The following is a 26881-nucleotide window of genomic DNA, read 5'->3' as shown; positions in this document are numbered from 1 at the left end:
GGTGTGCGGGGTGTGCGGGGGAGGCGGGTTCAGTGCAAGAGACGCGATGGGTCTCTGCAGCTTCGAGGTGCTTTCCAGGTGGCTTTATTAAAGAGGGGGGTGAGACACTGGAACAGGTTGCCCAGAAAAGCCGTGGAGGTCCCATCGCTGAGTGCTCAAGGCCAGGCTGGATGGCTTGGAGCCGCCTGGTCTAGTGGGAGCTGCCCCTGACCGTACAGGGGTGGAACTAGATGAGCTTTAAGGTCCCTTCCAACCCAAACCCTTCTGTCGTTCTGTGAAACCTGGGCCGCGTGGTGCTGGCGAGAGCAGTGAAGAGAGAGAGAGAGAGACCAGTTCATAACCGTTTTTAATGAGATGCAGGGGAGAAGTTAGACATCAGCTTTCTGTGGTCCTGTCACGTTTTACAAATGATAATTTGGCACATTGGTAATACAGCAGAAACAGCTTCACAGTAAAACATTAAAATAATACAAATAGCGACACCTAAAACCAGAGTAGTTTTCTCCCTTGACATACTCCTTACGTGTGTGTGTCTGTTGTATGTGATTAAAAAAGGCCTGGTGACCTGAAGCATAAATCCAGAAGTCAGTGAGTAAAATTATATTTGAGGAGGATCTCTCTTTTAACTTGAGAGTTTTGCAAAACAGGCACTAAAGATTAGGCATGAAATACCTCTAGAGATTACAGTGCTTACAGTAGCAGACCATATCATTTCACATGAAGGGGAAAAAAGCATTGAAACTCATTTTACTGAAATCAGAATTAATGTTCAAATCACATTCAAGCTGTTATTACCAGACTTCAGAAATACCAGTTTTGTTGAAAACATATTTTAAAAGTATTTGCACAAGTTGAATTTATAGTCTGTTCTATAGAAAATTTCAGATAAATCGATAAGACTTATGCTTGCAATCTTGTTAAACTGTTCACCTAAGTTTTTATCTTGGGTAGAAAGGGCTTCTCATACATATTTGTAAGCTAAGCCGTAACCTAAGCTTGACTTATCCCTTTTAAAAATTATTGGCTTTTTGAGGGCAGGAAAGGAGAAAGAGGAAAAAAGATCAGTGACAGTTTTTCTGTTTTTTGCTACTTCTCTGTGGTTAAAATGGGAGGGGATGGTCAGAGTGACTTCACCCTGCTCTGGTTTTGCTCAGATTACTGCCCAGGGTAACTAACCATTCTTTCATAGAACAAACAAACTTGTTAATTAGACATTAGATCTATGTGCATCTTGTGATATTTCCAGTCTGGGTTTTGGTGAAGAAAACACAGTAAGAGCTCAATTCTTAGGAAAATCTAGATTCTCCCATAAACTGCAAGTAGGTTTTGGTTCCACAGAGAGCCTGCACAAGACTGTCATGACTTCCTTAAATGTATTTACATAGTTTCTTGAATTGAGGCTTTTGTTTTGTGATTGTCTATCAGGCACAGTTGCTACAAAGCCCACTCAAGATAGCTCCCTTTTATATTTAATCACCAGTGCTGTAACTCAAGTATGTGGAAGGTGATGGGGAGGAAAAAAACTCATAAACTTTTTTGTTGTTAGTTTTTTGTTTGGGTTTTTTTTTGCTAACGGTGTCACAAACGATTATAAGGCCAAAATACACAGTATTAAATAGAAAATCTAAAATTAAGTTGCTGGTATTCAGTGAAAAAACTGAGGTATACAAAATATCTTTACAATTGTGCGTACATTTGTGGTAGTTTTCAAAAGGTGCATTTCCATTTCCTGCTAGTGGTTCGTTGTCTAAGTCCCCGTCTCGTATACAAGTAACTGTAATTGTGACAAATTAAAAAATACTATTTATTCAATAGCTCTTCAGAACCTTTTTTTTAACATTACATTTAACAAAAGTAACGTAGCTAAATAAGACTATACTCAAAACAATAATCTTCAGTTGATACATTGTATTTACTGTCAGCCAAAAGTTACTTTATTTTTCAGTTTATTTAGGATGTTGACAGATGAAAAGCACACTGAGCATTAGCTCAGACTCAGTAAGTTGTCAGGACTTATCTGAAGAAAACAAGATATGAGGAAAAAAAATAGCAGTGGCAAGTATTTTTCTCCTTCCACATTCTATTGGCAACTGATAAAAGTACACAAAGATAATGTAATTACACTGGACTTCAAAAGCGTAATTTTGAATCTGTAAAACTAAGAGGGTTTTTGGCTGAGCATTTCCCTGAGTCTTCTGTTTTTAAGATTACATGCTAGACATTCATAGAATCTGAATAATTAGTTTTTAAAAGGGCTTTGTTTAAAAAAGGTTATTTAGCTATATATTCAAAAATTAAGGCACTTCTGTCCTTAAAAAGTTTAAGCAAGAACTGCTAAGGAAGCCCTCTGAGTCTTCAGAATCGGTTATTTTTCCTAAAGAGAAAAGCAAACTTTACATACTTTTGCACACAACTGATGATTTGTACTTTGTGAACAAGTCTAACAGGGGTATCTCACTTCCAGGGCAAGACCGATACAAACAACTCTGGGACTGCTACATGATTAAAAAACCTTTGGTTTTTATAATACTTTATGAGAAAATAGAAGGCACAACTGTGCATCAAAACTATATGATTTTGCATTTTAATCTGCTTACATTGTTTTCATCAGCACATTGGACTTTCTGTAAGTCTTTACAGTAAAGATGTATTTTAGTAACAGTAATTAGTTATCTGTAATAAGCTTTCCATACCACCTAAACGTAAGAAGGCTATTGGCAAAGAGGCATCTTTGAAAAAGGTACATTCAACAGCAGATGGACTGGTGTCCATCCACTGGAAATTCACCATTCCAGCTCTACAGGATACTCTCCAGTGAGACACGCTATGCAATGACCAATCTTGCCAGCACGTGATTTCTGGGGCTTAAGCCTGTTCTCACTCTCTTGTCTTGCCTTGATGCTTTCTTGCACAGATGATACCAGCCCTTCCACAGAAAGATAGACAACGCTGTCTGCTCCTAGAGGAAAGGAAGAATCCACCAGTTAAAGCTGCAACATTGTACCAAGTGCCAGTGCTTGTTGGAAATGCAGTCACATTATTACGTGGAGGTGGATCACCACTCTACGGAGAATGGATATGAAAAATTTGCCGTTCTCAAATTCCTTGTGCAGGGAGCAGACTCACTTATATCTAGACGTAAGGTTCTGAATTGGGAAAAAATACCTCACAAATACCACAGAAATAGAAAAAAAGTGTAGAGTGTGTACGAAGACTGCCTAACGTCTCAATTGTTTCCCAGAGTGACCCTGTAGATTGGGTCTGGAAGCAGATGTGTGCGTGGCTGGTGCTTCCCAAACTGCGCACCTAGGACTACAAACCCTAACTGGGACTTGGAGGAGAGGAAGATCATAATTAAAAAAAAAAATATGTCAGGATGCTATTCATGCAAATGTTCTAGCAGTAGGAAAGTCTGATAGCCTTTTCACATCATTAGTTTCCTATAATTTGCACTAATTTTGTGAGTAACACTTAAAATATTAGATTCTACAAGCTTGAAATATTTCAAAATGCCTTCACAATAATTTTGGGGAAAATAATTCATTGCCATATTAGACAATGAGCATATTTAACACAGGAAATCTGAGTTTAGTTTCCTAGCTGTAACCACAGCTATATTCTTAAACCATGTTTTAAAACATTTTGCAGCACAATAGGCCATATATAGTAGATCTCCTCACAAGCCTTCACACTAGCTGATATTCTGCAGAACATGTTATTTACCACATGACAAGCAACATAAGCTGTTGGTTCTTCTTTTGTTCTGCTGCGAACATGACTCATTCTTGAGATCTGATCTTTGATTAGTTTCAAATGTTTTTTCTTTCAAAGGGAAATACAGAATGCAGTTTAAATTATTTACATAAATTTGTAGAAAAATCAGTGGGTATTTACAAATTCGGAACATATCTTTATGAATATCTTATGAAAGCAAAACAACATTAGCTTTTAATTGTAGGACAGATTTTCACCACTTATTTTCTTACTGGTATTTTGCCTACAGTAGCTCCTTGCAAAGGAGCTCCTTTGCCAGAAGGAGAAGAGTATTTTCCAATACTCTTTAAGTATTGGAAAGCTGTGTTGTCACACCTTCCCTGTAACTTATGATCATGCGATTATCCTAATGCTTTTTACAGTTTGAAGAAATATAATTCACTGTTAAAAATAGCAGGTAGTTAAATTGGTTTGATTAGTAGGGTACTCACAAGGCAGAGATTAAATGTATCAGCATTGATTTTTTTTGTCACTTTTGCCTTGTGTTGTGCTTTATTTTGATGCAGATGCTAAAGTACCTACAAGTGAAACATCTCTCAATAAAAACAGTGAGAGAAGTACTTACCTATATAGTTTGCAAGATCATGAAATTCAGGTCTGTTGGCAATGAGCTCTTCCTTAGTTGGAATGTTTATTCCCATGTAACAAGGAAATCTTATGGGAGGTGAAGCCACACGGATGTGCACCTGAATAAAAATAGTTTCAAAACAAACTGCTATAAGGTGAAAGTCAGAATATCATAACACAATAGCAGTCCCAGTTCTGCAAAATAATCGAAGAACAGAACGGTGCTGCACAGAAGTCATAGAAGGGTTAAAAGTAAAAGTAAGGTTTTTTTCAGATGCCATCATAGCGGGAGAGAGGCACATGTTTCAGTTTACAAAGTTGACCATTATACAGAACATTTTGCTCCAGTAACAGACTTGCTACTTGGTTTCAATTAAAAAAATCTTAATAAATTTTATTCAGGGCAAATCCTTCCTGGCCAGCCTAGTGGCTTCCTACAATGGAGTGTCTGCATCAGTGGAAAAGGGAAAACCTGTGGATTTCCTCTATCTGGACTTCTGCAAGACCTTTGACACAGTCCCCCAGAACATCTTTCTCTGCAAGTTGAAGAGCTATGAGTTTGATGGGTGGACTGTTTAGTGGATAAGGAATTGTCCAGATGATCACATCCAGAGGGTAGTGGTAAATGGCTCAATGTCCAGATGGAAAACGTGACAAGCAGTGTCCCTCAGGGGTCTGTACTGGGACCAGTGTTGTTTAATATCTTCATTAACGATACTGACAGTGGCATTGAGAGCACTCTCAGCAAGTTTGCTGATGACACGAAGCTGGGTGGTGCAGTCCATATGCCAGAGGAACGGAATGCCATCCAGAGGAATGGAATGCCATCCAGAGGGACCTGGACAAGCTGGAGAAGTGGGCCCAGGTGAACCTCATGAGGTTCAACAAGGCCAAGTGCAGGGTCCTGCACCTGGGATGGGGCAAAGAGAAACATAATACAGGCTGGGGGGAGACATGCTAAAGAGCAGCCTTGTGGAAAAAGACCTGGGGGTACTAGTGGATCAAAAGCTGGACATGAGCCACCAATGTGCAGTTGCAGCCCAGAAGGCCAACCACATCCTGGGCTGCATCAAAAGAAGTGTGGCCAGCAGGTCAAGGGACGTGATTCTGCCCCTCTACTCTGCTCTGGTGAGACCTCACCTGGAGTACTGCATCCAGCTCTGGAGCCCCCAACACAAGAAGGATGTGGACCGCTTGGAGCCTCTCCAGAGGAGGGCAACAGAAATTATCAGAGAGCTGGAGCACCCATCCTACAAAGACAGGCTCAGGGAGTTGGGGTTGTTCAGCCTGAAGAAGAGAAGACTCCGGGAGGACCATACAGCGACCTTTCAATACCTGAAAGGGGCCTATGAGAAGGCTGGGAAAGCCCTATTCACTAGGGCATGTAACAACAGGACAAGGGATAATAGCTTTAATCTAGAGAAGGGTAGATTTAGGTTGGACATTAGGAAAAAGTTTAATATGAGGGTGGTAGATCACTGAACAGATTGCCTAGAGGAGTGTTGGAGGCCCCATCCCTGGAGACATTAAAGATCAGGCTTGATGAGGCACTGAGCAATCTGTTCTAGTTGGAGATGTCCCTGCTTAATGTAGGGGGGTTGGACTAGATGACCTTTAAAGGTCCCTTCCAACCCAAGACATTCTGTGATTCTATTAAGAAATTGTGCTCCGGTGACTTAAGGCATGTGCTATTTAATGTATTATGTGGTTGTACTTAAAGCAACACCACAAGTCACACATATGTTAGGAAATACCACACCAATACTTGGTTTTCTGATCTTGACAAGCTCATTTTCCATTCTTTCTTTATTTGGCAGATAGTGTTTTATAAATGGAGACCCGTTCTTTTCCCTGTAATCACCCAAAAATCACAGTCATACAAAATAAACTTCTAAACCTATCTAAACAACAAACATGTGTTAGATGTTGTAGTGTTTTTTGCACACTTCTCTCTTTTAAATAAGGAAACAACGTATAGGACAAATGAAGACAGAATCCTGTGCTTTTCCTTCCCATCAATCTTCTATTTATATTTGTACAGTATCAACGGAGCATTAACTTACCTCTTTTGCTCCTGATTCTCTCAGTAGTTTTATTATGGGTGAAATGGTATTGCCCCTCACAATTGAATCATCGATGATAACAACACGCTTGCCTTTAAAATTATCAGAGAGAACACCAAACTTCTTTGCAACACCAAGCTGCCGTAACCTCATATTTGGCTGGATAAATGTTCTTCCCACATACCGATTTTTACAGAGCACTTCAACATAGGGCAGTCCACACTGTGAACATGAGACAGTCAAATGGAATTAGTATCTATAGAACTGGTTATTCCCAGTTACTGTCTTTTTAAAACAACCTTAGGACTTAGTATGATTTCACAGTAACCAAAAAACTTGGAAATAACTTAATACAGTGGAATAACAAAACAAAAAACAGGTGCAGATCACTCAATAGGAGTACCCAGAGTACTGAAGATACAAATCTTTACCAATACAAAACTCCAACAGCCCCTACCATTACACTCCATTACAAAAAGAGATAGGTGCAAATACTCTTGGGGAAAAAAATGGCAAAGCTAACATATACCTTTTCAGCATAACCCAGAGCGGCTGGGGTTGCAGACTCTGGAACAGTGCTGACCAAGTCTGCTTCCACAGGTGCTTCAATAGCAAGCTGCTGCCCGCATCGTCTCCTGACTGAGTACACCATCTGACCTAAGAACAGCAAGAAGTTTTTCCTGGTTTGCATAATTCAGATTTCCTCTCAATTTGGTGTACAAATTTCTGTGGTAAGTTGCAGGCATAGAAGTCAGTGAGAAAAGCTCCAGAATTAATAAGCAGTTGCTCACATAAGGTAATTTTTTTTTTTTTCTTTCAATAATGTAATATTCTAACATTCACATTCATATCACTACACAGAGAATTAAAATCGGGTAACTAAAGGTCCCATGAATATTACAAAATCTATGTAAAGGATGAAAGAAGTAGAAATTATGCCTGCCTGTTCATAATGTGCATATTCTGGTTTTAGGCTGGTTTCTGCAGCAGGCAGTTTGTGCAATTCTGCTGTCTGCCTCTGTCTGCTTATTAACTTTGAATCATTTGCCAAAATTCACCCAAAATTTAGTAAGAAGAGGCCTCAGAAGCTTTTAAGGTCCTAAAAATTTGCAACATGGGAGGGAATTGGAGGTATTGTGATGAGGCACAGCAAAAGGTACAGCAGCAGTGCTGAGAAATTTAAAAAGTGAGGATATTGATGGGCAAGAGTATTATGATAAGAAAGGTATGTGAAGTGAAACTGGCTTTGTAAGGGTGAGGAAATTCGATCAACAGATGGCATGGCTGTAGAAAGCAGAGCTTGTTTGTTAGGTATGAGAGTTCTGGCTAGTATCTTGTCACTGAGACAATTTTTGAGGGCTCCCACAGCAATAAGAAAAGCATTAGACTGACAGCTGCAAGTACTTAGATAATGCATAGGTTTACAAGTTATATTAAAATCATGTTCCTGAAATAACCCTTTCTTGTAAAGAGAATGCCAAGATAAAGTTGTTTATCAGATTCTAGTTCTTAAGTCTAGTTTTAAGAAAGTTTTCCAAGAACCAATTAAGTTCCTTTCTTGAGTCTCTCACTTTCAAGGGAAATTTCCTTTATCTTAATCATGTTTGTGGCTCTTTTCATCCTTTCTGTAGGGCAACTCAGGGAGGCCTGACTGAGGCCATATTCACAGCCAGAAACAGGAAGGTGATGTTACACACTCCTGATGAGTTTTATCTCCTCAATAACTGTGACAACCCATTTTGTCCCAGCCCTGCTCTGCAAGCACACATTCAGTGCTACCCTACTATGATCCCAGACCCTTCCCAGAGTCATTGTTTTCCAGGATAACATCTTCCACTATTTAGGGAGGAGCTTTGTATGTCACATCTTACCTTCAAAAATACTGTCTGGTCTTGCAAAATAAACATATTCAAAGATGCAGAATGCTGACGGATCTCCTTCAGGTCTTGGAACAATATCCAGTGTCTGAACATCATACCTGGATATTTTCACAATCTCTCCTGGAAGGACCTCACGATAGTACCTTGACAGAGAAATATATAGCATTGAGAAATGTCCTGAACCTGGATGATAGTTTAAAAATATAAACAAGATTCAACTGACTGACAGAAAAAACACTTTTAAATATCCTAACATAACGGTTTGCTTCTATCTTAGGATTTCACCTTAAGTGTTTTAAGACCAACATGCTAAGACAAGTGACCCTTACTAAAACAGTCTGAATTAATAACTGAAAACAGCAAATTAATACTTAGTACTAGAGAATTCTTATATTCTTCCTATATATGAGGTGTGCAGTACCCGGTCTAGTACAGGCTTAATTCAGATTAAGCATATTTTAACCATTTATTCCTAGACCAATACTGGTGTACTTTTCTATGAAAGCTAATAAACATTATAATGCAATATAAAAATATAATCAACAATAAAGATGGTAGCTAAAAAAATCCTAGCCCACAAGACAATATCTGGAGAAATATTTATCTAGTGCTGAGAGGCAGCTACCTCTGAATAAAGTAAAACTGACTGGAAATGTACATCCTGATTTTCAGATCTGAAGAAATACGGAATGGTATTAGGCTTATTAAGTTACAATGTTTAACCTTATTTTCAGTGACTCCTCAAGTGGCTTTTCTAGCACTTTCAATCTGAATCTACTACACAATATTGCTTGTCATATATTAGCATTAGCAGGCAGCAGCACTGCCTACAGCAGAACTTTAGACAGAATTGCTTTTTTTAAAAAACCCACAGGCTTCAGCTGATGGTTAGCTTCTCTTAACAGCGATTTTGAAGAAGTTTCAGAAAACAGTTTTTCTTATCCATACACAGAATAAATTGGCTCAAGACAAATTGTTGAAGAAAGCCCCCATTACCAAGAGCTAGCACATATCCTAGACAGATAGGGTAGAAGTTATAGCAAAAGAACACAGAATACTACACCTAAAATAAAATACTGCAGAATTGAATAAAGACTACTAAAGTAAGTCACATTGCTTCCTGAGTTTGCTTTACATTTCTTTTTATTTGGTGGTTGTGCTTTTAATGCAGTTTTGCACTGTTGTTTTTTTTTTATTTTAAGAGGATCAAATTTCCCCAAATGCACATTTTTATGGTATCTGATTAGGAAATCAAATACACTTCTTCATAATCTTTCCTATGTTCTAGTTCACAATTGCCTTCCATTCCAAACTTTCAAAGACCTCTTTGAGGTCTCCCCAAGGTCTTCTTGTGCTTATCTTTTTGTCCAGAGAAAGTATCACAGGTTTCTTTTCAGAGCATCTTAGCCAGAGAGGCAATGTGAATGTCATCTTGTGTTTTTACACTCATATGGGCTTGTACACATGGAAATAGTTTCAGGTGCCCATCACTTTTTTCAAATAAGGAGACTGGCTTGTCAGACCACATGTGTCTCACTAAGCTCAGCTTAGTCCAACCTGTGAGCTTCCACTGTGACCTTTCTGTAGTTGAAGAATTATTTTGTAATAAAACAATTCTGTTGCAAACTAGGCTAAAATTGAAGAATTATATATGAATAACCAGGTTTAATACAACAAGTAAGAGACATTTACTTCACAACAGTAAAGTTGCCTTTACTCTTTCTTTCTGAACACATAATTCTTTTTACATTAATCTGTTCCAAGAAAAATAAACTGGCAAAAAAATAGGACTGGTAAAAACCCCCAAACCTCCAAATAGCCCAACAAAGTAATCCTTGATGTCTTCCATGTTGTTATAGATTACAATGTTTGGCAATTTCAGGTTTAATGTTCAGTTGCTGCCTGAGGACTGCTTTCCCATAAAGTGAGAATCAGGGCACTTACTCTGCACCAATAGACAAAAAGCTACAGGATTCAGAAGAGACTACCCAACCTTCTGTTTCACTGTTATCTTTCCCTGCAAGAAAATATTTCAGTTAGAGTCCACAATTCTTGTTACCATTACCCATTGCAATTGCATTTCTACTACAGTATCTGAATTGCTATGGTTTAGGTTGCCAAGTGCAGAATTAAAGACTGTTGTGATGCATGGTGTGGCATTCCAAAGTTTCTGTAATACCCCAAAACAACCACGGTAAATATTGTAAACCTGTTCTAGGCAGAAGTGGAACTAATCACATCAAATTCACTGTTCATGAAGAGAGACATTTTAGAAAACTACCTTTATTATCTCTGCACTATTTCAAACTTTACCAATTATAGGTCAGTGTGTCATTAAATATATGTTACTACTTTTGTTCACACAAGAAAATCCCTACTTTTCATATGCTCAATGGTTGATAGACAGAACGTTTTGATTGAATGGATGTCATGCATGGTTTACCTTTTCCATTCATGTCCCCTACTGGAACAAGGCGACCAATGCAGAGTGGGCGATTCCCATACGGATCTCGTACTGCATAGATTATGTCTTTATGCATAATTAGCAATGAATATGAAGTTGGAGTTTCATTCATTAAATTTTTTATTCTGAAATGAGAGAGAGGTGAACATAATTGTGTGTCACACAAACAGCTGTGTGCATTTACAGCTGTATATCACGTTGAGATTAGATTGCTGTTCTTGGCTCTGAAACCAATCCTCACCTTGCTACCCAGTCGGCTGTATCATGATTTTCTAGAGGAGGTGTGAAAGCCAGCAGCTGGGTGATCAGTTCACTGTCAGAACTGGTTGACAGTCCTACACCATGCCGCATAAGCTTTTAAAACACAAAACAGAAGTATTACCAACATTAAAAAAAATATCTCACATAACACTGGTCAGATATTAATCTACCACCACCTTCGTGCAGTGAACAAATGTTTTAAAATATATCAGCTTTGGGTGATCAGATCACAGTAACATCAAATTTTCTCTAACACACCAAATATGTAAAAACACCTGGTATAATCTGTGCCCGGTACTAGATATCTCCCTTTGCCTGTCACTTCTTTGCTTCACATACAAACAAAATTAATATCACCAATATTCAGGGCATAAATTAGTGTTTGGGCCATTTAATCAGCTTTGTGCTCCTGCTTGCTAAGAAGAGATGTAAAATATACAAGGGAAAATATGAAATTATATATAGCAGATACAGAAAGAGATATCAAGGCAGAACAGTGGTTGATAAAAAAAAAAAAAAAAAAAAGAAAAAGTGTGAAGGGAGGCAAAGTGGAATTAAAAAACTGGAATCCCACATCTTAAAGTTCGCTACACCTGGTCAGTCAAATTATCCTGTCTTGGTGTCTTTATGCTTCTAATGGAGAAGAGAATCTGCAGTGTATCTAGCCAACGATTACAACCCATTCTATGCTGTATGCATCACAGTTCCTGATTTTCATCTTCAGAAATAATTTTACATCTCATGTAACTCTGATTCCTCACTCTCCAACTACATTTCCTCACCACTGTTCTATTCTTCCATCCATTCATACACTTGTGGCTCTGATTAAAGACAGGCTAGGTTTCTTTAGGAATGCCATATATTCATGTCACTTCAATGCAAGAGGATGTCCTCTCACTTTTGAATGGAATATGTCATAGAAGAGATTTCACAATGAAACATCTGCTGAATTTTAAATTAGTTCTTTAACACATTCCCTTCTAGCCAAACACAATAAAATTTGGCATTTGTTGGCTTATATCCTGACAGATTGATTTTGCAAGCCAGAAGTGCAGACAATATTTCAAACCAGACATTTCATACTGCAATTACCTCACCTTATTATGCCTCTCCTAACTGTAAGCATATGATTTGCTCCTTCTATCAGTCACCACAAGGAGCAGAGCTTCAAGCCAAGCTACCTTTTGTAATGGTTGAGTTCCTTTGTTCGTTTTCTCACTTGATCAATAGGAATGTGACCATCAGCCTAGAGGATTGGTGAATTATGTAACAGCTAAAAATGCCTCCCCTTCCTGGGAATTTTCTCCTGAAGGGATCAATTTTGATGATGGTGCTCTTTCACTACCCCAAGCAGTTTGAGATTAAGAAAAAGTCATAGCAAACTTACTGCTTATTGCTGCCTCATACTCAGAAAGAAATTATGCGAGAGTCTCTCAAAGGAGATACTAACCTTCCTCCTGAGTTGCACAGCATTTGTAAGCTCCCCATTGTGTGCCACAGCGATCTTCCCATGAAGAGTCTCTACGACAAAGGGTTGGCAGTTCTGCAGCTCGGAAATTCCCGAGGTGGAATACCTTGTGTGCCCAATACCGAGGTTTGAAACGTAAAGCTTCTTCAGGCTGTCTGCATTGAAAACGTGATTTATAAGTCCCATTCCCTTTGGGAGAAAAAGAAAAAAAAAAAAAGTTCTGTTTTGTTTTGTTTTCCTGGCAACTTTCTCATTTCTCCTTGTGTTTATTTTTGGTACAGGATTAATGCAAGCAACTCTAAGAGGAAGGCAAATAACCTGCAAGACATGGGAAAGAAAGAACCTGAGTAGTATCACAATATCTCAGATCCCATGACTCCTGTTTTTAAATAAAGCAATAGACATTTTAACGGAACTGAGGATTTTAATGGAACACTCTACTTCCTGACTAAAAATACATCTTCTGAAAAACACGACCAAGCTGTTGTGTTGTTTAAAACTGCAGAAAAAAGACTGACAGAAGACAGACAAGGAAGCAACATGTTACAAGAAGTGAATTCTACCTACAAAATACCTTTTACAAGTTAGCAGTATATTGGATTTGCTTTTTTACTAGGTCCATGATAACATTTATTAGATGCTACTTTCATTCCTGCCAATGTCAGAAGCAGAGCTTTTTTCAAGTGGTTTTATTGAAAACAAATTTCTCATATGGCTAGGTTGCCTTGTATCTAAAGCAGAAATGCATCAAAACTTTTTAGTCAGCTGTCAGGAGCTTCTTTTGGCAAAAAGTACTATGTGGACACAATTTAATGGCAAGAATAGTCTGAAAAAATGCACAAAGAGTAGAAATTAACACTGGATTACAGGCCCTCCTAAAAACTCCTGCTTCTGCCACTGCCTGCAGAAAATATTTGCATTCTTCTATGCTCAGTTTCCCTATCATGTATGGTAATTGTGATATACATGATTTCCCACATAATAACACTCCTCTAGGATCTTCAAAGATACATTAGAGAGGTCTGAAACTCTGAATGGTTCATAACCTCTGTTGTACGTCCAACAGAAAGAGAGTGGGATGGAACAGGAGGGAAGGAAACTGGCTAAGCTGTTTTCCGTGCTCAAACAAAAAAGCTTAAAGAAATTTCAGTTTTAGGGTATTTTCCGCTGTGCCTGCTATTGAGTCAGAGTACCATATCTGGATGAGTCTTTCTGAGAGAGTTCAAAACAAAGGATTAATAACCCTTCTCAAGGGCTATTAATCCATGACCAAAGGCTGGCAACATTCAGAAGGGAACACATACCCATGCTTTAGGTGTTCCAGTTTGTACTTTTAATATATGTATTGCCTTAAACTGTTGACAAAGGTGAGTAAATGGATGCAGTGAGAAGCAGGCACTTTTTCCATCTGCTATGAAGAGTCAACAGGACTTTGGAGAACAAATTAATACAGTAGCATCTTGGCTGCTGACATTTTTATGGACTAGTTGACAAACCTTTTCACCAGTGTAACAGACTCAATGTTTGTTACATTAGCACCACTTTCAAATTAAACAAGTCATATAAATTGTACTCCATATGCACTTTATTACATTGTCATTATTACAGATTTTAAAAGTGCTGTAGCTGAGAGACATATTTCAAGGATGAAATAAACCTTCACAAGCAGTGCAACTCTTTAAGTATCAAAGCTGATTTGATGAGATAGTCAGTTAAATTCTAAGCATGACAGCTAAGTATTGCAGAAACACTACAAAATATGCTATCACCTGCTGGAAGTTCATTCAGAGAAGCACTTTTTACTACAGGATATACACAGCAGCCCACGTCAAAGGAAGCTGGAATTCCTGTAAACCTTAAGGAAAGGTGAAACCCGAGCAGGAGGACGAATGAAGGACAGATAACAGGGTGCTGAGGTTGAGAAAAGTTGTATTTAAAAGTATGTGTGTGTATGAATCAGGCGGTAAGTAACAGACAGGAGGGGGGAACATGCCTGAAGAGGTGACAAACATGATGTTTGATGAGAAGATTTTTGGGTCAGACATTGAGCAGTCACATGTAGATACACCTGCTGCTCAGTACAGCAGTTCTTACTCTTGGACTAATTTGAAAAGTGTAATTAATCTTCCTCAGAGGCCTCTGAACCTGAAGACAAAGTGATTTCTGATTGCTGTTAGAGAATACACATCAAGAATTGCCCCATGGTTATTTTGCTGATGTAGTTTTATTTCCTGCTTTTCTTTATTACCTTCCTTCCTGCTCTTTTATTTCTCTGCTCTTCCAGGATGGAATAGGTTGATGTATATTTTCTTCCTATTCCTGAACTATTCAGTTCAGAATGAGCAAAAATATCCCCAGAGCATGCAGGTATTCTACCAGCACAATACTTTCAGGACTATGACCCTTCTGTGTCTTTTAACACCCCCTGGGATCCTCTCAGCTGGAGAAAGACTGTGTGACTTTCTCAGGCCTCCATTCAATCTTTTATTCTATTTATTTTTACCTATGGGTATTTTTACCTATGTAGCTGCCACTTTGTTGAGTCTCTCTAAGGCACGAATTAGTCACCCACTTGCTAGTGCATAGCTTGTAACTGTATTTCTTTTCTCTTGATCTCAAGTTGCAGCAGTCCTCCAGAGTTAACATCTTAGATGTGGGGGGACTTTGGTAAGTAGTTTTTGTGACATCAGTAGCCTGATCTGGTACTTCTGTGTGTCTGCCACTGTGTGTATGAATACACCCAGCAGGATAACATTGGCATATTTGTTTTAAACATGCACTGAAATGCATGACAGAAATTGAACAAATAACAGAATTAGATACTATCACTCACAAAACCAAAATAGCCCATCAAAACATGTTACTTTCCCTCTAGTTATTCTCTTTCCTAACTGAAACAAACTTTCATGCATCTTAGTTAAGCATCTAAAAAACATTCATTTTCATTTTACCTTGTGCACTTTGAATGCCTGGGATGATTCGCCATCACTTGTCACAATTCCAGCACTCTCCTGGCCCCTATGGACAAAATATAATTAATATAAAGCAGAAAAATGTTTAGAATTAAATGCTTTAGCATAAAATGTTAAACATAACATACAATTTCTCTTTACAACACAAAATTTTAATTTAAGCTTATTTGTTGTTTTATTTTACAGGCTTGTAATCAAAACTGATTTCTTGCCCATGTTATGCTTTATTTCAATACAGTCACACAAGGTTTATGCCTCAGCCCACTGCATTCAGTGGGAATCTTTCCACTAATAGGCACTGGCTCAGGCTCTTAATGCGGTCTGACTTCAGTCTGGGCATAAAATAACAGCAGATGCTTAATCTGAAAAGCCACTTTGCAATGATAGCCTAGGCTCTAGTAGTAAGCTAGTAAGCACTACTCTATTTCTGCTTTGAGTTGGGGAGTGGTGCTAAGAATCTGATGTTTTTGCTGAAGGGAATGTTCTGTCTCTTCCACAGATCACCTACATAGATGTTTTTGCATTCTTGCAGTTAAGCAGTTGAGTTACCATTTACAATGCTAAAAGCTATATGGACTCTCTGATAAAAGCATCTGAGCACATCAACATAATATTGGGCATCACAGCTTCTGAACTCAAGCAAAACAAGTCTGGTACACAGCATCACTGCAAATGGAAATACTTGTCTTAGAGCAGATCTGCCTCAGGCTGGCAGTTGTGCTTTGTTGATCAGAAGAGCTGTATCAGCTGAAATGACAGTTTTCTCCAGTCTGCTCCCTGTTCTCCCCAGCTCCAACTTCCCCTTCATTCCCCTGGGGAGGGAAGCCCAGCAGGTTCACTGGCCTTGCCCTGGCAGAGGCAAGCAGAATACTGCACAGCTGCTCAAGGTTTGGAATTCAGTCCTTATCTATTGAAAAGGTCTATTTTGCTGACTGGATTTTTTTGTGGGCAACAGTGCAGGCTGCTCAGCCTTCCTTAAAAAGGCTTCCTGGAAAAAGTCTGAGTGTTACCTCTAACAAAACTGCTGCCATATACTCACCGTGCCTGTAACACTCCTAAGAACTTCAGTGGACTGGTAAGCTCCCATCCACTCTCATATATATAAGTGACTGAAATTATTTAGTAAAAGTTTTATTATAACACTAAAATTAGGCACAAAAAAAATCTCTACAGAATGTATGCTGATTTACAACTGACCATGATCATTACAAATTTTCTCCAGTTCCTAGAATCCCCATATTGGTCCTTAGTGCCAGTTGTATGTAAAGCAAAATTTTAAAGAACACTTGCTTACAGAAAATTAACCAAAACAAACTTCACACACATCTGAACGACTTTACCCATTATTGACACAGATCTTTCAAGAGAAAAATCAGAGATAAGGACACCATTAAACACATTTATTTTAACTCAGAGAGATGTCCCACCTGGAAATGGAAAGATTGGTGGCAAAGCTTAAGAGCTGATACACTGCATTCAGCGACTTTTAATTCCAGTGTTAATAATACAGGCAATTTCCATTTAAATACCGACACTGTCGATTTAAGTATCAACAAAATCAGTAGTGGGAAAGAGGGAAACAAATATCCTGAAGGCCCTTGTCATTGGATTATCTCCTTCATGTAGCACTAATGCAAGAAAAGGAATCTCCATTTCATTACCTCAAAGCATATATAATTTTACCAATGTAGTCAGACTTTTAAGTATGCAAGCTTTTTATGAAAACATGGCTAATAACCAGTGAATATATTAGAGTTAAAAATGTGTCTATACAACCATCAGTTCAAACACGACAGTACACAGAGAAGCAAATGTAAAGCAGGATGACCCCATCTACTACCCAGGGCAAATACTGCAAACTCGGAACTTTTTTGCAGGCTCAGCCCCACTGTTCCCAGCAGACAACCCAGGGGAGACAGGAGCTGCCAGACACCCACCCAGCACAGAGCCGGCAAGAGCAGGGGGTGGTGGGAGATGGTGCTCGGTTTGGTTTGTTTTGTTTGTTAAGGAGACAAGATAGTGTGCCTCTCTTTTTTACCCCTCTCCTTCCCCCACAGCGCTGGTTCTAAAGCCCCTTCTCCCCCGAAGGGTTAAAGCAGCCACCCCCAGCGCTGCCCGGCAGAAGGTTCCCCCGCCTCGCCCTGCTCCCTCCCTCCCTCCCTCCCGAGCAGCTTTATCCGCCTGCCTCTAACACCCAGCCTGCTTGTTTGGCAGTTTCTCAAGTTACTCCCCTCAGGCAGCTTGAGCCAGTAAAACTAGATCCTTTCATCTCGGCGGAGCTTACTGACAACCAGCCGTCTGGTTTCCTAGGAAACCAAATCTTGGCTAGAAATAGTGAATCATTTCCAGGTCACTTTCAACATGGAGAGTGGAGCAGGGAAGCATTGGACTGAGGAGGAGGTTAAAGCCTTGTTAAGCGTCTGGTCAGAAAAAAACATCAGAAAGCAACTCCACGGCACCCTGAGGAATAAAGGAATATTTATCTACATTGCTAAAAGGTTGCAGGAGTTAGGAGTTTGCAGGGATTGGAAACAGTGCCGTGCAAAGTATAAAAATCTGAAGTATGAATACAGAACAGTTAAATATGCTCACAACTCTGGGGATGTCACTAAATCCATGAAGTTTTTCCATGATCTGGATGCCATATTGCGATATGAACCTGTCACACAATTAGCAGCAGAAGAAAACGGCAGGTGTTCTGCGACTGAGACACAGCTGAACACAAGCCCCACAACAGACAGCATGCAAGGTAAAAAAACCTGTTTTTACTTCTATTTTACTCTCTTTGCTTAAAAACCAAAGGGAAGAAAGCCAAAGCCTGAGTTTGCTGGAGCTGAAGTGGAGGCTGCGCAGCCCCAGCAGCGCTGGTAGAACTGACTTGATGTACTCCTCGAGCAGGGGAATAAAATGTTAGCACCCACCAGTGTCGAAGTCTGTAAATACAGCGTAATTCTAGCAAAATTATGCTTAAGTGGTTGTGTTACAGCCTTGGTGAGTACTCGCTGGTGTCAGGCTCCTGCGCTCGGTTGAAATGTTTAAACTAAGAAAAGCTGTTTTATTTTCCTTCAACATTCATTTGCAGTACTTTGGAAGCAGGTTTTGTAGAGCTCCAATTCAGATATAAACTTAAAGAAAGATAAAAGCAAAGGTTGAAATTGTAATGATTTTTTGAAATAACATTTTTTGTGATACAAGTGAAATACAGGATTTATGTTCTTATTTCTCTGTAACTGAAAATTTAGGTACGATGACTAAAGGTAAATTAAAATCTTTCTAAGTAATTCAACATACATATTTGAAAAACAGGCATGTTTAATAACTTAATAAAAATTGTAGTGAGGAAAGTAGAGATCATAATGTTTATCAGACTGTTTCGAGGAAAACAACCAAATACAACTGCTTTTATTTTGAAAGGGGTTTTGCCAAATTATTTGCATCTCTTGTTTCATTCAGTTCTCTCTACATATGCATTTAAGCTGTGCTTAACATTTCATTAGGGTCAATCTGCTATTTGACATCACTCAAATCTCCTTGTCACATCCTAAATGTCACTGAAGCATAAGCTCCAATAATAGTTGTAAGTACCAAAGTAAGATGGCTAAAAAGAGAAATGCTAAGCTTAGCCATTTGTTCCCACAGTATGTGGCAATTTGCCTTCATTAAGATTGTGAATCTTTCAAAAAATTCAACATTAGTATCAGGAGATATTGCCAAAGGCACAGAGAAGAGCTGGACATCTAGCTTGCCCTTGTCTCCCTCTACAATGCTGTTTTACAAGTCTGAGGAAGAGAACTTGCCATTTTCCTTATCATTGTTTATCATTCCAAAAAGCTTGACCTTAATTTGTCACCACTAACAGAAAGTCTTTAATCTGTAAACTCACTTGAAATTAAAATAGCAATTTTATATTTTAAAATGCTCTCTGCACTGTTTAATTGCAATGCATTTATGTTTTTAAACTTGCAGAATATGGAGGGCCAAATATGTGGTTAACACAAGGTATTACACTTCTGAGGACTACATGGAACTAAAATAGTGTCCTTCATTTGAGGATCTGCCCTTAGATTACCCTCTGTGTTTTGATTCAGTTTGCACTATTAATCCTAATTCTTATCTGCCTTAGAACTCTAGCAAGTTGAAATCAAAAAAGGTTAATTTCAGTTGTGAATTCCAAACTAGAATAAAAAATTATAAATTAGTAGCGAGTGAGACACATCTCGTTTTGAAGCATTAAGACAGTCTGGTTTTAAAGGTGATATAACTAAAAATATCTCTTAAATGCACAAGCATTTCTTTTACTCCCTTAAAAAAAAAACACAACAATCCAAGTTTCATGGATAAAGAGAAATTAAATGCAACTAACTGTAATAATCCAACACTAATGGTAAGAATTTAAATGCAAAGATTCCCACAACCATCCTTCAGCCACAAAGACAAGACACCGAGATAGAAATGTGTCCTGCAGCTATGGAGAATACATGCATCCACATCAGCTTTCTTCACCAGTAACACCATACCAGAGGCCCAGTCCTTTTCCTACTGCAGTTGGAGTTGCAGTGTCTGCTCAGGGGAGGCTGCCCAGTGCAGAGCTTTGAAGGGCACTTGTCAGGTTAACATGGCACCTGTGGCTCAGCAGCTGATGTTCACAGGCTCTTTTTTGGGGGCAGATCAGATGGTGTCAGTGTCACTCCGACAGCAGGAAAGGCAATTCCCTGCACAGGCAAAGGCAGCCCCATGTCCCTGCCCCAGCAGCAAACCTGGCTGCTCCCCCGTGGCCTTCAGGAGGAAGGACACTGTCTTAATGTGGGTACCATCATAATTTTGAGAGTGCTAGAGGAACCAAGGAGGTCTAGGCTTGCGACTTGGGTAGCAAGAACAAAGCCCATCAGCAAACTAAAACCTGTGCCAAATAATACTGTACACCATACAAGTCTTATTTGAAGAACTTAGTGGCTATACTAATTTGGTTTGTTTAAAAAGCATGACAAAGGACAGGGCATGTTCCCAAAGAAATTACTGTGTTTTCACTGTTCTGCTTAGCCTCAGTCTAAATATTCCTATCTATCCTTAATGAAAAGCTACAAAGCACACATCATAGAAAAGTTTGGGTTAATCTAGTTCCAACCCCTCTGCATGGGTAGGGACACCTCCCACCAAACCAGGTTGCTCAAAGCCCCATCCAGTCTTTCCTTGAACACTTCCAGGGATGGGGCACCCACAACCTCCCTGGGCAACCTGTGCCAGTGTCTCACCACCCTCACAGTGAAGAATTTCCTCCTAATGTCTAACCTAAATCTTCCCTTTTCTGGTTTAAAGCTATTACCCCTTTTGCTATAGTTAGATGGCCTTGTAAGAAGTCCCTCCTCAGCTGTGTTTTATTTCCCTCATCGTATTAACAACTGGGAGTTTGCTGGGAAGGGGAAGGAAGGAAAAAAGAGTCTACTTTTACGGGACTGAATGGTACTCCTCCCTGAAATAGTTAATTTCTGGTAAAATTTGTTTTCTTTTGAAAGTGTAATTGAAGAAATTAATACTGAACATCACAAAAAAATCCAAGAGAGGCATGTCTCAGGACAAACTTGGTAGCAACATGCACACCAATTCCCAGTTAGTTCATGGAAAAATGACCTTTTTTTGCATAAGCACATGCAGTAGTCCAAGCCAGAGATGTTAATGATGTCTTCCCAAAATACACGTTTTTCAGAGGCAGAGATTAAATAATAATTTAAAAAGATACAAGTCAATATGGTCACTTCTCTTAAAATTTAGTTTGTGTAATACCCCTCGCCACAACCCCAATAATCAACAACCAAGAAAACCTGTGTAGAGTGATGGTGCGTTATGAAAAATTATCTTCCATTAGAGTTCAAATTAATGACCTTCCCATTTTGTTAACCTGTTTAGGTTGTTTCAAGTTAAATCAAGTATTAATAAATGAAGTAAATTATTTACAAAAGTAAAGCTCACCTAGTAATTCATGTTAAGTTACTTATGCTCTTTCATATTTCTCTGTGTTTAAATACTAATGCACCAGTCGCTTTCCTTGACCTTCACCTTACCACAGCAAATGCATAAAAATTAATCAAGTCTGAGCAGACATGCATCAGCAATGCATAAAAGATAAAAATATTATCACATGTACAAAACTCAGCTACTAGAAATGCAGCAAGATCATTCAGAAATGGCGACTTGAAAATGCCATTTAAACGTAGTTTTCCGTGTCAGGACTTGAATATGAAACATGTAATTGCCAAGTATTTTATACACTTCTCTTTAGTAAGAGTGTGCAATACTCTTGCTTAACTTTTCAGCTTGTCAGGTTTTCTCTCACTGAGTATTCCAACCTCTTTTCATGTTAACTGTTCTTATTTATTTAAAATCATTAATTGCTACTTTTAATGTTACAGTGCAATTAACCTCGCTCAGCCAAGCACCCCCAGCACACTCAGCCACCTCCCAGGGGAGCCCCTTTCCCGCTCTACTCAGTGCGGCTGCAGGCAGACCGGGAGCAGGCACCAGGCCACTGCATCCATGAGTCATCCCGAGCCTTGCTGGAAGTCAGGAGGATTTAGGATAATGTTTTCAGTTTCACATACGTCAGGGATGCCAGGTTGCATCCCAGCCGCGCCTGTTACTGTTCCTTGTGAGGAACCACTGCAGCATCTTTGAACAGGCAGCTTTGATCTTCCTGATCTGCCTGGCTGGGGCTGACAGTAGCTCATTCCCTGCACAGTGAATCAACATTTCAAACCTTTGCTTTGGTATCTGGAATGCAGTGTCTTACCACAGAACTTAAAAAGTCTGTCCTCTGTGAAAATTAAGCTGATTCACAACCTTACTTAGATATGCTGCTTTCTAGACCTACATAGGAATTGCTGTAATACTGCTTTTTGAACGACTGTAGGGCTGCTATACTGTGAAAAGCAAGACTGAATGAATCCTGTCAGTTACGAGTAGATCCATTCTCTAGTCACAATACTTGCCCTCTTTTCCTATGCCATTAATTAATACCATAGATATCCAGTACTCTTTGCAGAACATCTTTGTTTTCTTCATACTCTTCACTAATTTTTATGATTTATTTATTTTTTAATATAAATGGATTTGTGGTTATCTGAATCCATGTGCAAAGTCCACTTTTATTTGTATGTCTCCTACTTTTCATTATCTGCTTTCAAGCTATTCTTTTAATGAGCTATCCACTTCAAATACTGAGTCAGAAAAGCATACTAGTCACTAGAATCAAGTTTGTTTCTACAATAATTTAAAAATGTGTTTCAAACAGGCAGCATATGTAAGATATAATTTATTTCGTATAACTCATGTCCCCTTATGAGAACAGGCCAAATTAGTTTTAAATTTCATACAAATTAAGTGCGAAGATTACGGAGTTAATAATCTTCTCATTACGTATGGACATTTTCACTTAAACTAATTTAAAGCTTATTTAGTCCATACCTATTTTTCATCGAAAACCTCTTTCCTTCCCAGGTGAAATATCAGTTTCTTTAGAAGATGATGAGGATGCTCCAGGAGATCCACTACTTTTTATGTCCCATGTCAGACCAGTTCAACTAGGTATAGTATGATGGCACAGAGATCAAAAACTAAAAAAACTAGCATGACGGTCAGAGCACTTTTTGATAGCTTGAATATGCCATCATTCTGTTCCTGATCAACGCAGCTTTAAAATAGCCACATCTTTGCACCATCTCCTTCCCAGATTTATCACTTGGCAGTCTCATGCTTCACTGGTTACTGACCTCTGCATGGCCACCATTCACATTCAAAACACATCCCATGCTATAGCTTAATCATATTAAACCACATTAACTTTGTTAAATGCTAGTGTGTGATACCCATGTCAACTTCTGGATTTTTCTCTAACTCATGTAATTCTGCTTAAAGCAGCACGAGTGAATGGCCTGAGGCAGGAGAGATATGCAGAGGTGAGATCTGTCCCGCAGGGCAATTCCAACATTCACAGCAACTGTACCCTCTCTCCAAGTAAGGGGTGGTCAGCAATGCTGTAGTCCAACCAACCATACAACAACTCATCTGGAAACCATTCTGCTGTAGTAGTTTTGCTCAGGAAAGTCATTACAGACAAAGGCACAAAGTCTGTCAAGCCAGAAAGAGGAGGAGAACCCTTGGTGTGAGTCCCTCCAAGGGGTGCTAAAGGGAACTGAGAAACCTGAACGTATTTTAGGCAGAATTATGCAGTCAATGAACTGATTCCTTGCCTGGATGAATAGCAGCATTGTCCTGAACTTCCTATTAACTCTTTCCATTTTTCACATACCCTCTATGCCCTAGCATACATCCCAGTACAGTTACAACCCCCTTCACAACAGAATCTCCAAGTTGCTTTATTAGGGGAAAAAACAAGGCCCCAGTTAAACCTATGGCTTTTGCGTTACACACTATTTCCCTCTTGCCCAGCATAACAAGAAATTAAGGAAGCGACAAGAATCTCACATGAAATTATATGCACATATGTATATATATCAACACAACCTTTCTTTCAGCAAGTACCTGAATCAAATTTTACAGGAATATGTCCATGTTACTCAGTGCTCTTGCAACATACTGCCAAGCAGATTATTTTGGCCTGCTAAAAAATACTCAATTCTGAGAAAGCAGCTTTCTACAAAGCCAACAAAATAAATTCAATTGCATAGGCTCTCAAGTATGTATCTATACTAGAATGTCTTCCCTAGTGCCTCTCTTAGCCTTTAGATTTCAGGCACTGTTTCAGACACCACTGAAAGAAAAATGTTCAGCCCTTTGTACCTATATTGCATCATATTTTGGTTTAATTTCAGCATATTTCTCATATTGAGGAAGCTTAGGGAAAAAATAATCTGGTACAAACATATCTGTCAGATTAAAAAAATAATAAAATGTATCCTGTCTTAATTTTTAAAACAAATTAGAGCTAAAATACATCTGAGACAAAGAAAATTTTCATAGTACCCGTAACAAATTAATTTCAAAGCCGTGCTTGTGGGTAAGGTATTTTGAATCTGATGTTTTTTAAAGGGAATGAGGAGCAAAAAAAGCCCATTTTCCACTCTACATAAAGCAGAATGAATGAGCAATACACCAAGTCATGAGAACTCATTTGAAGTAATATCTACAATAGAAAGTGAGCTTGGTTGAAAATTAACTTACTAGTGAAAAATACTGGTTTACACAAAAACTAAAGAAATCTTATCTCTCAGATTGCCTCATACTTTATGGCTTTGACTGGCAAGTGCAGAGAGCACCTTTTGCATCCTTCCTCTTTTCTGCTGTGTCCTTTCTCCCTGGTCCCTGTGGCACTCTCTGGTAGTGAAGAACGATCCACTCTGGAAATGCAGATAGCTGGAAATACTCTTGGTAACACTGTGCAGAGGCTTCCCAAGCCCACCCGATGTCAGCAGTTGTGAACTGTGGCAATTCCTATGGTTACATTCACCTGTAAACAAGCATTTTCTTTCACTCTCTTAGAAAGAGATTAAGAAAGAAGCATAATAGATATGTGTCCTGAAAATTACCCTCCTCAACAACCTATAAGTGAGCTGACTGCTGCAGAGGTCTGATTAACATAGGACTAACAGGGAAAAAAAAACTGGTATCTGTTAGCACAGCTTTTTCCAACTAGAATGAATTATGGAGACTAGCAAAGAATGCCTCTATCTAGGACAAGTCTGTCCCCAGACATGTTATTATACACAAGAATGCTCCAATGAAGCTATAAGTGCAAGCAAAGGTCAGATATTTTTGCCCTAACACAAAGCTCAGTGACTATAAAGTATCTAACACCCTTAGCCTGGCTTGCCCCTTTAGAAAAAGACACTTGCAAAGGCATTTATCACTTTAGTATGATTGCAAAAAACTGTGTCCATTACTGTGTACTGTCATGTTTGCTGTCCTTGATGAAGCACTGGAATTGTGGGTTTTTCTAAAACATTATTTCCCCACACATCTAGAAAATGCACAAGAAACGACTTTCCAAAATAACTTGATAATAAAAATTAAATCTTAAATTTATGATTAGAAACAAAGAAACATTAAAAAACTGCAAGAAATCATATTTCAGGGTTTAAAGTAATTGCATGGCATCCTTTACCTCTGAATATTAAAAAATAAATTTCAAGACTGGAGAAAGTAAAAAATATATTAGTTCAGCACAGTAAGATAACGAAAATTTTAATTTTTACTAAAACCTAATGTTTTTTACTGACCTGCACTGAGGAAGGGGAGGTTCTGTACTATGAGATCTGGGTTCATCATCACACAAATATTATTGAGTGACTTAAGGCAGAAGTCTTTATTCTTGAGCTCCCCACGAAAAGGAGTTTTGTTAAGAGTTAAAGATTGGGTTTTTCAGATCCCTACCCAGTATAAAGCTCTCCATGTGTGTAAAATCAAAGGCATGACGTGAATGCAGAAAATTAAATCTTGATGCTAGTGCCAGACTGAGGGCCCACTTTATTACTATGCTGACACAGCACTTTTTATCTTCTAAACAGCACCCTTCTCATAATGACTGACCAATGAAACAGCTCACTGGTTATTCTCACAGGTTTGACAAGTAGAAGTTCAATATTTTATGGCATAGAAGAAAGAAATGTTCCTCTCAGATGAATGAAATGTACATGTGATATCTTAATACTTGTTTTCAAGAGATGGCAAAAATGATGCCAGGACTAACAAAAATGCTGACAAATTAATAACCAATAGATTGATTTTAATGTCACCTCTGCTCCATCTTTCCCCTGAAGAGACAAGTAATGAGGAAACTGCATACTTCATTCTTATTCTCTCTGTCCTTTCTCCACCTCACCCACCCAATGCAGGTAACCTGTATCTGTGTCTCTTCCCTACCCCACACGATGCAGGTAATGCAACGTCAGCAGTAGAGGCTCCAAAAACACCGGCTTTTATTCCAACAGTAGCAAACGAAGGAGGAAAACACTGGACTGTTAATGAAGTCAGAGCTTTGATACGCATATGGTCAGACAAAAATATCCAGCAACAACTGGAGGGGACAGTGAGAAATAAAAGAATATTTGAACAGGTTGCTGCTAGACTTCAAAAGTTTGGAATTGACAGGGACTGGAAGCAGTGCAGGACAAAATATAAAAATCTGAAACATGAATACAAGAGTATAAAAAGCGCCCAAGACTCAGGGAGTACAAGTAAAAGTATGAAATTTTTTAATGAACTGGATGCTATTCTGGGGCACAGCACCATGGAACAAGCAAGTAAATCAGATCATGATGAAAGTGAGAGGCCTCCAGAATGGACAGAAGCAAAATCAGAAAAGGATTCCATAGGTAAGTAATTCATACCCATATATCATTTATGACTTGTAGTTTTCCAGCACTAGAGGGGCATTAAAATAACCAAAAAAACAACCAACTAACCAACCAAACCCCCCCCCC

At 38.8% G+C, this 26881-nt stretch overlaps 2 protein-coding genes across 2 annotated transcripts in view; one reads left to right on the top strand and one right to left on the bottom strand.

Moving 5' to 3' along the window:
* Window positions 1-2525: 2525 nt before the first annotated feature.
* On the bottom strand, window positions 2526-16687 carry PPAT (phosphoribosyl pyrophosphate amidotransferase). The gene is made up of 11 exons (XM_010002519.1): window positions 16659-16687; window positions 15429-15495; window positions 12460-12666; window positions 10990-11102; window positions 10728-10873; window positions 10229-10301; window positions 8276-8427; window positions 6934-7061; window positions 6405-6626; window positions 4340-4460; window positions 2526-2959 (listed from the first exon to the last, which is right to left on the bottom strand). The coding sequence occupies exons 1-11, from the start codon at window positions 16685-16687 to the stop codon at window positions 2784-2786; spliced, it is 1434 nt and encodes a 477-aa protein (XP_010000821.1). The 3' UTR covers window positions 2526-2783.
* Window positions 16688-17802: 1115 nt separating this feature from the next.
* LOC104393059 (trihelix transcription factor GT-2-like) overlaps window positions 17803-26881 on the top strand; it is an 18450-nt gene continuing 9371 nt past the window's right edge. Inside the window, exons 1-3 of the mRNA XM_010002518.1 lie at window positions 17803-18198; window positions 22941-23027; window positions 26336-26773. Coding sequence (XP_010000820.1) covers window positions 17811-18198; window positions 22941-23027; window positions 26336-26773 — 913 coding nt within the window. The 5' untranslated portion in view covers window positions 17803-17810. The remainder of the gene's footprint in view (window positions 18199-22940; window positions 23028-26335; window positions 26774-26881) is intronic.

The sequence above is a fragment of the Chaetura pelagica genome, unplaced genomic scaffold (genome assembly GCF_000747805.2).
Source record: "Chaetura pelagica isolate M959 unplaced genomic scaffold, ChaPel_1.0 scaffold67, whole genome shotgun sequence".
NCBI classification, from domain to species: Eukaryota; Metazoa; Chordata; class Aves; order Apodiformes; family Apodidae; genus Chaetura; species Chaetura pelagica.
This window is presented reverse-complemented; position numbering and strand designations above follow the sequence as displayed.

Coding starts and splice junctions, on each gene's coding strand:
- PPAT (XM_010002519.1), bottom strand. CDS start 16,687: ATGGGGATTCTAGGAACTGGAGAAAATTT. Junction 4,461..6,404: donor GAGAATCAGGAGCAAAAGAG/GTAAGTTAATGC, acceptor ATTTTTATTCAG/GTGCACATCCGTGTGGCTTC. Junction 2,960..4,339: donor TGATCTTGCAAACTATATAG/GTAAGTACTTCT, acceptor CCTTTCCTCTAG/GAGCAGACAGCGTTGTCTAT.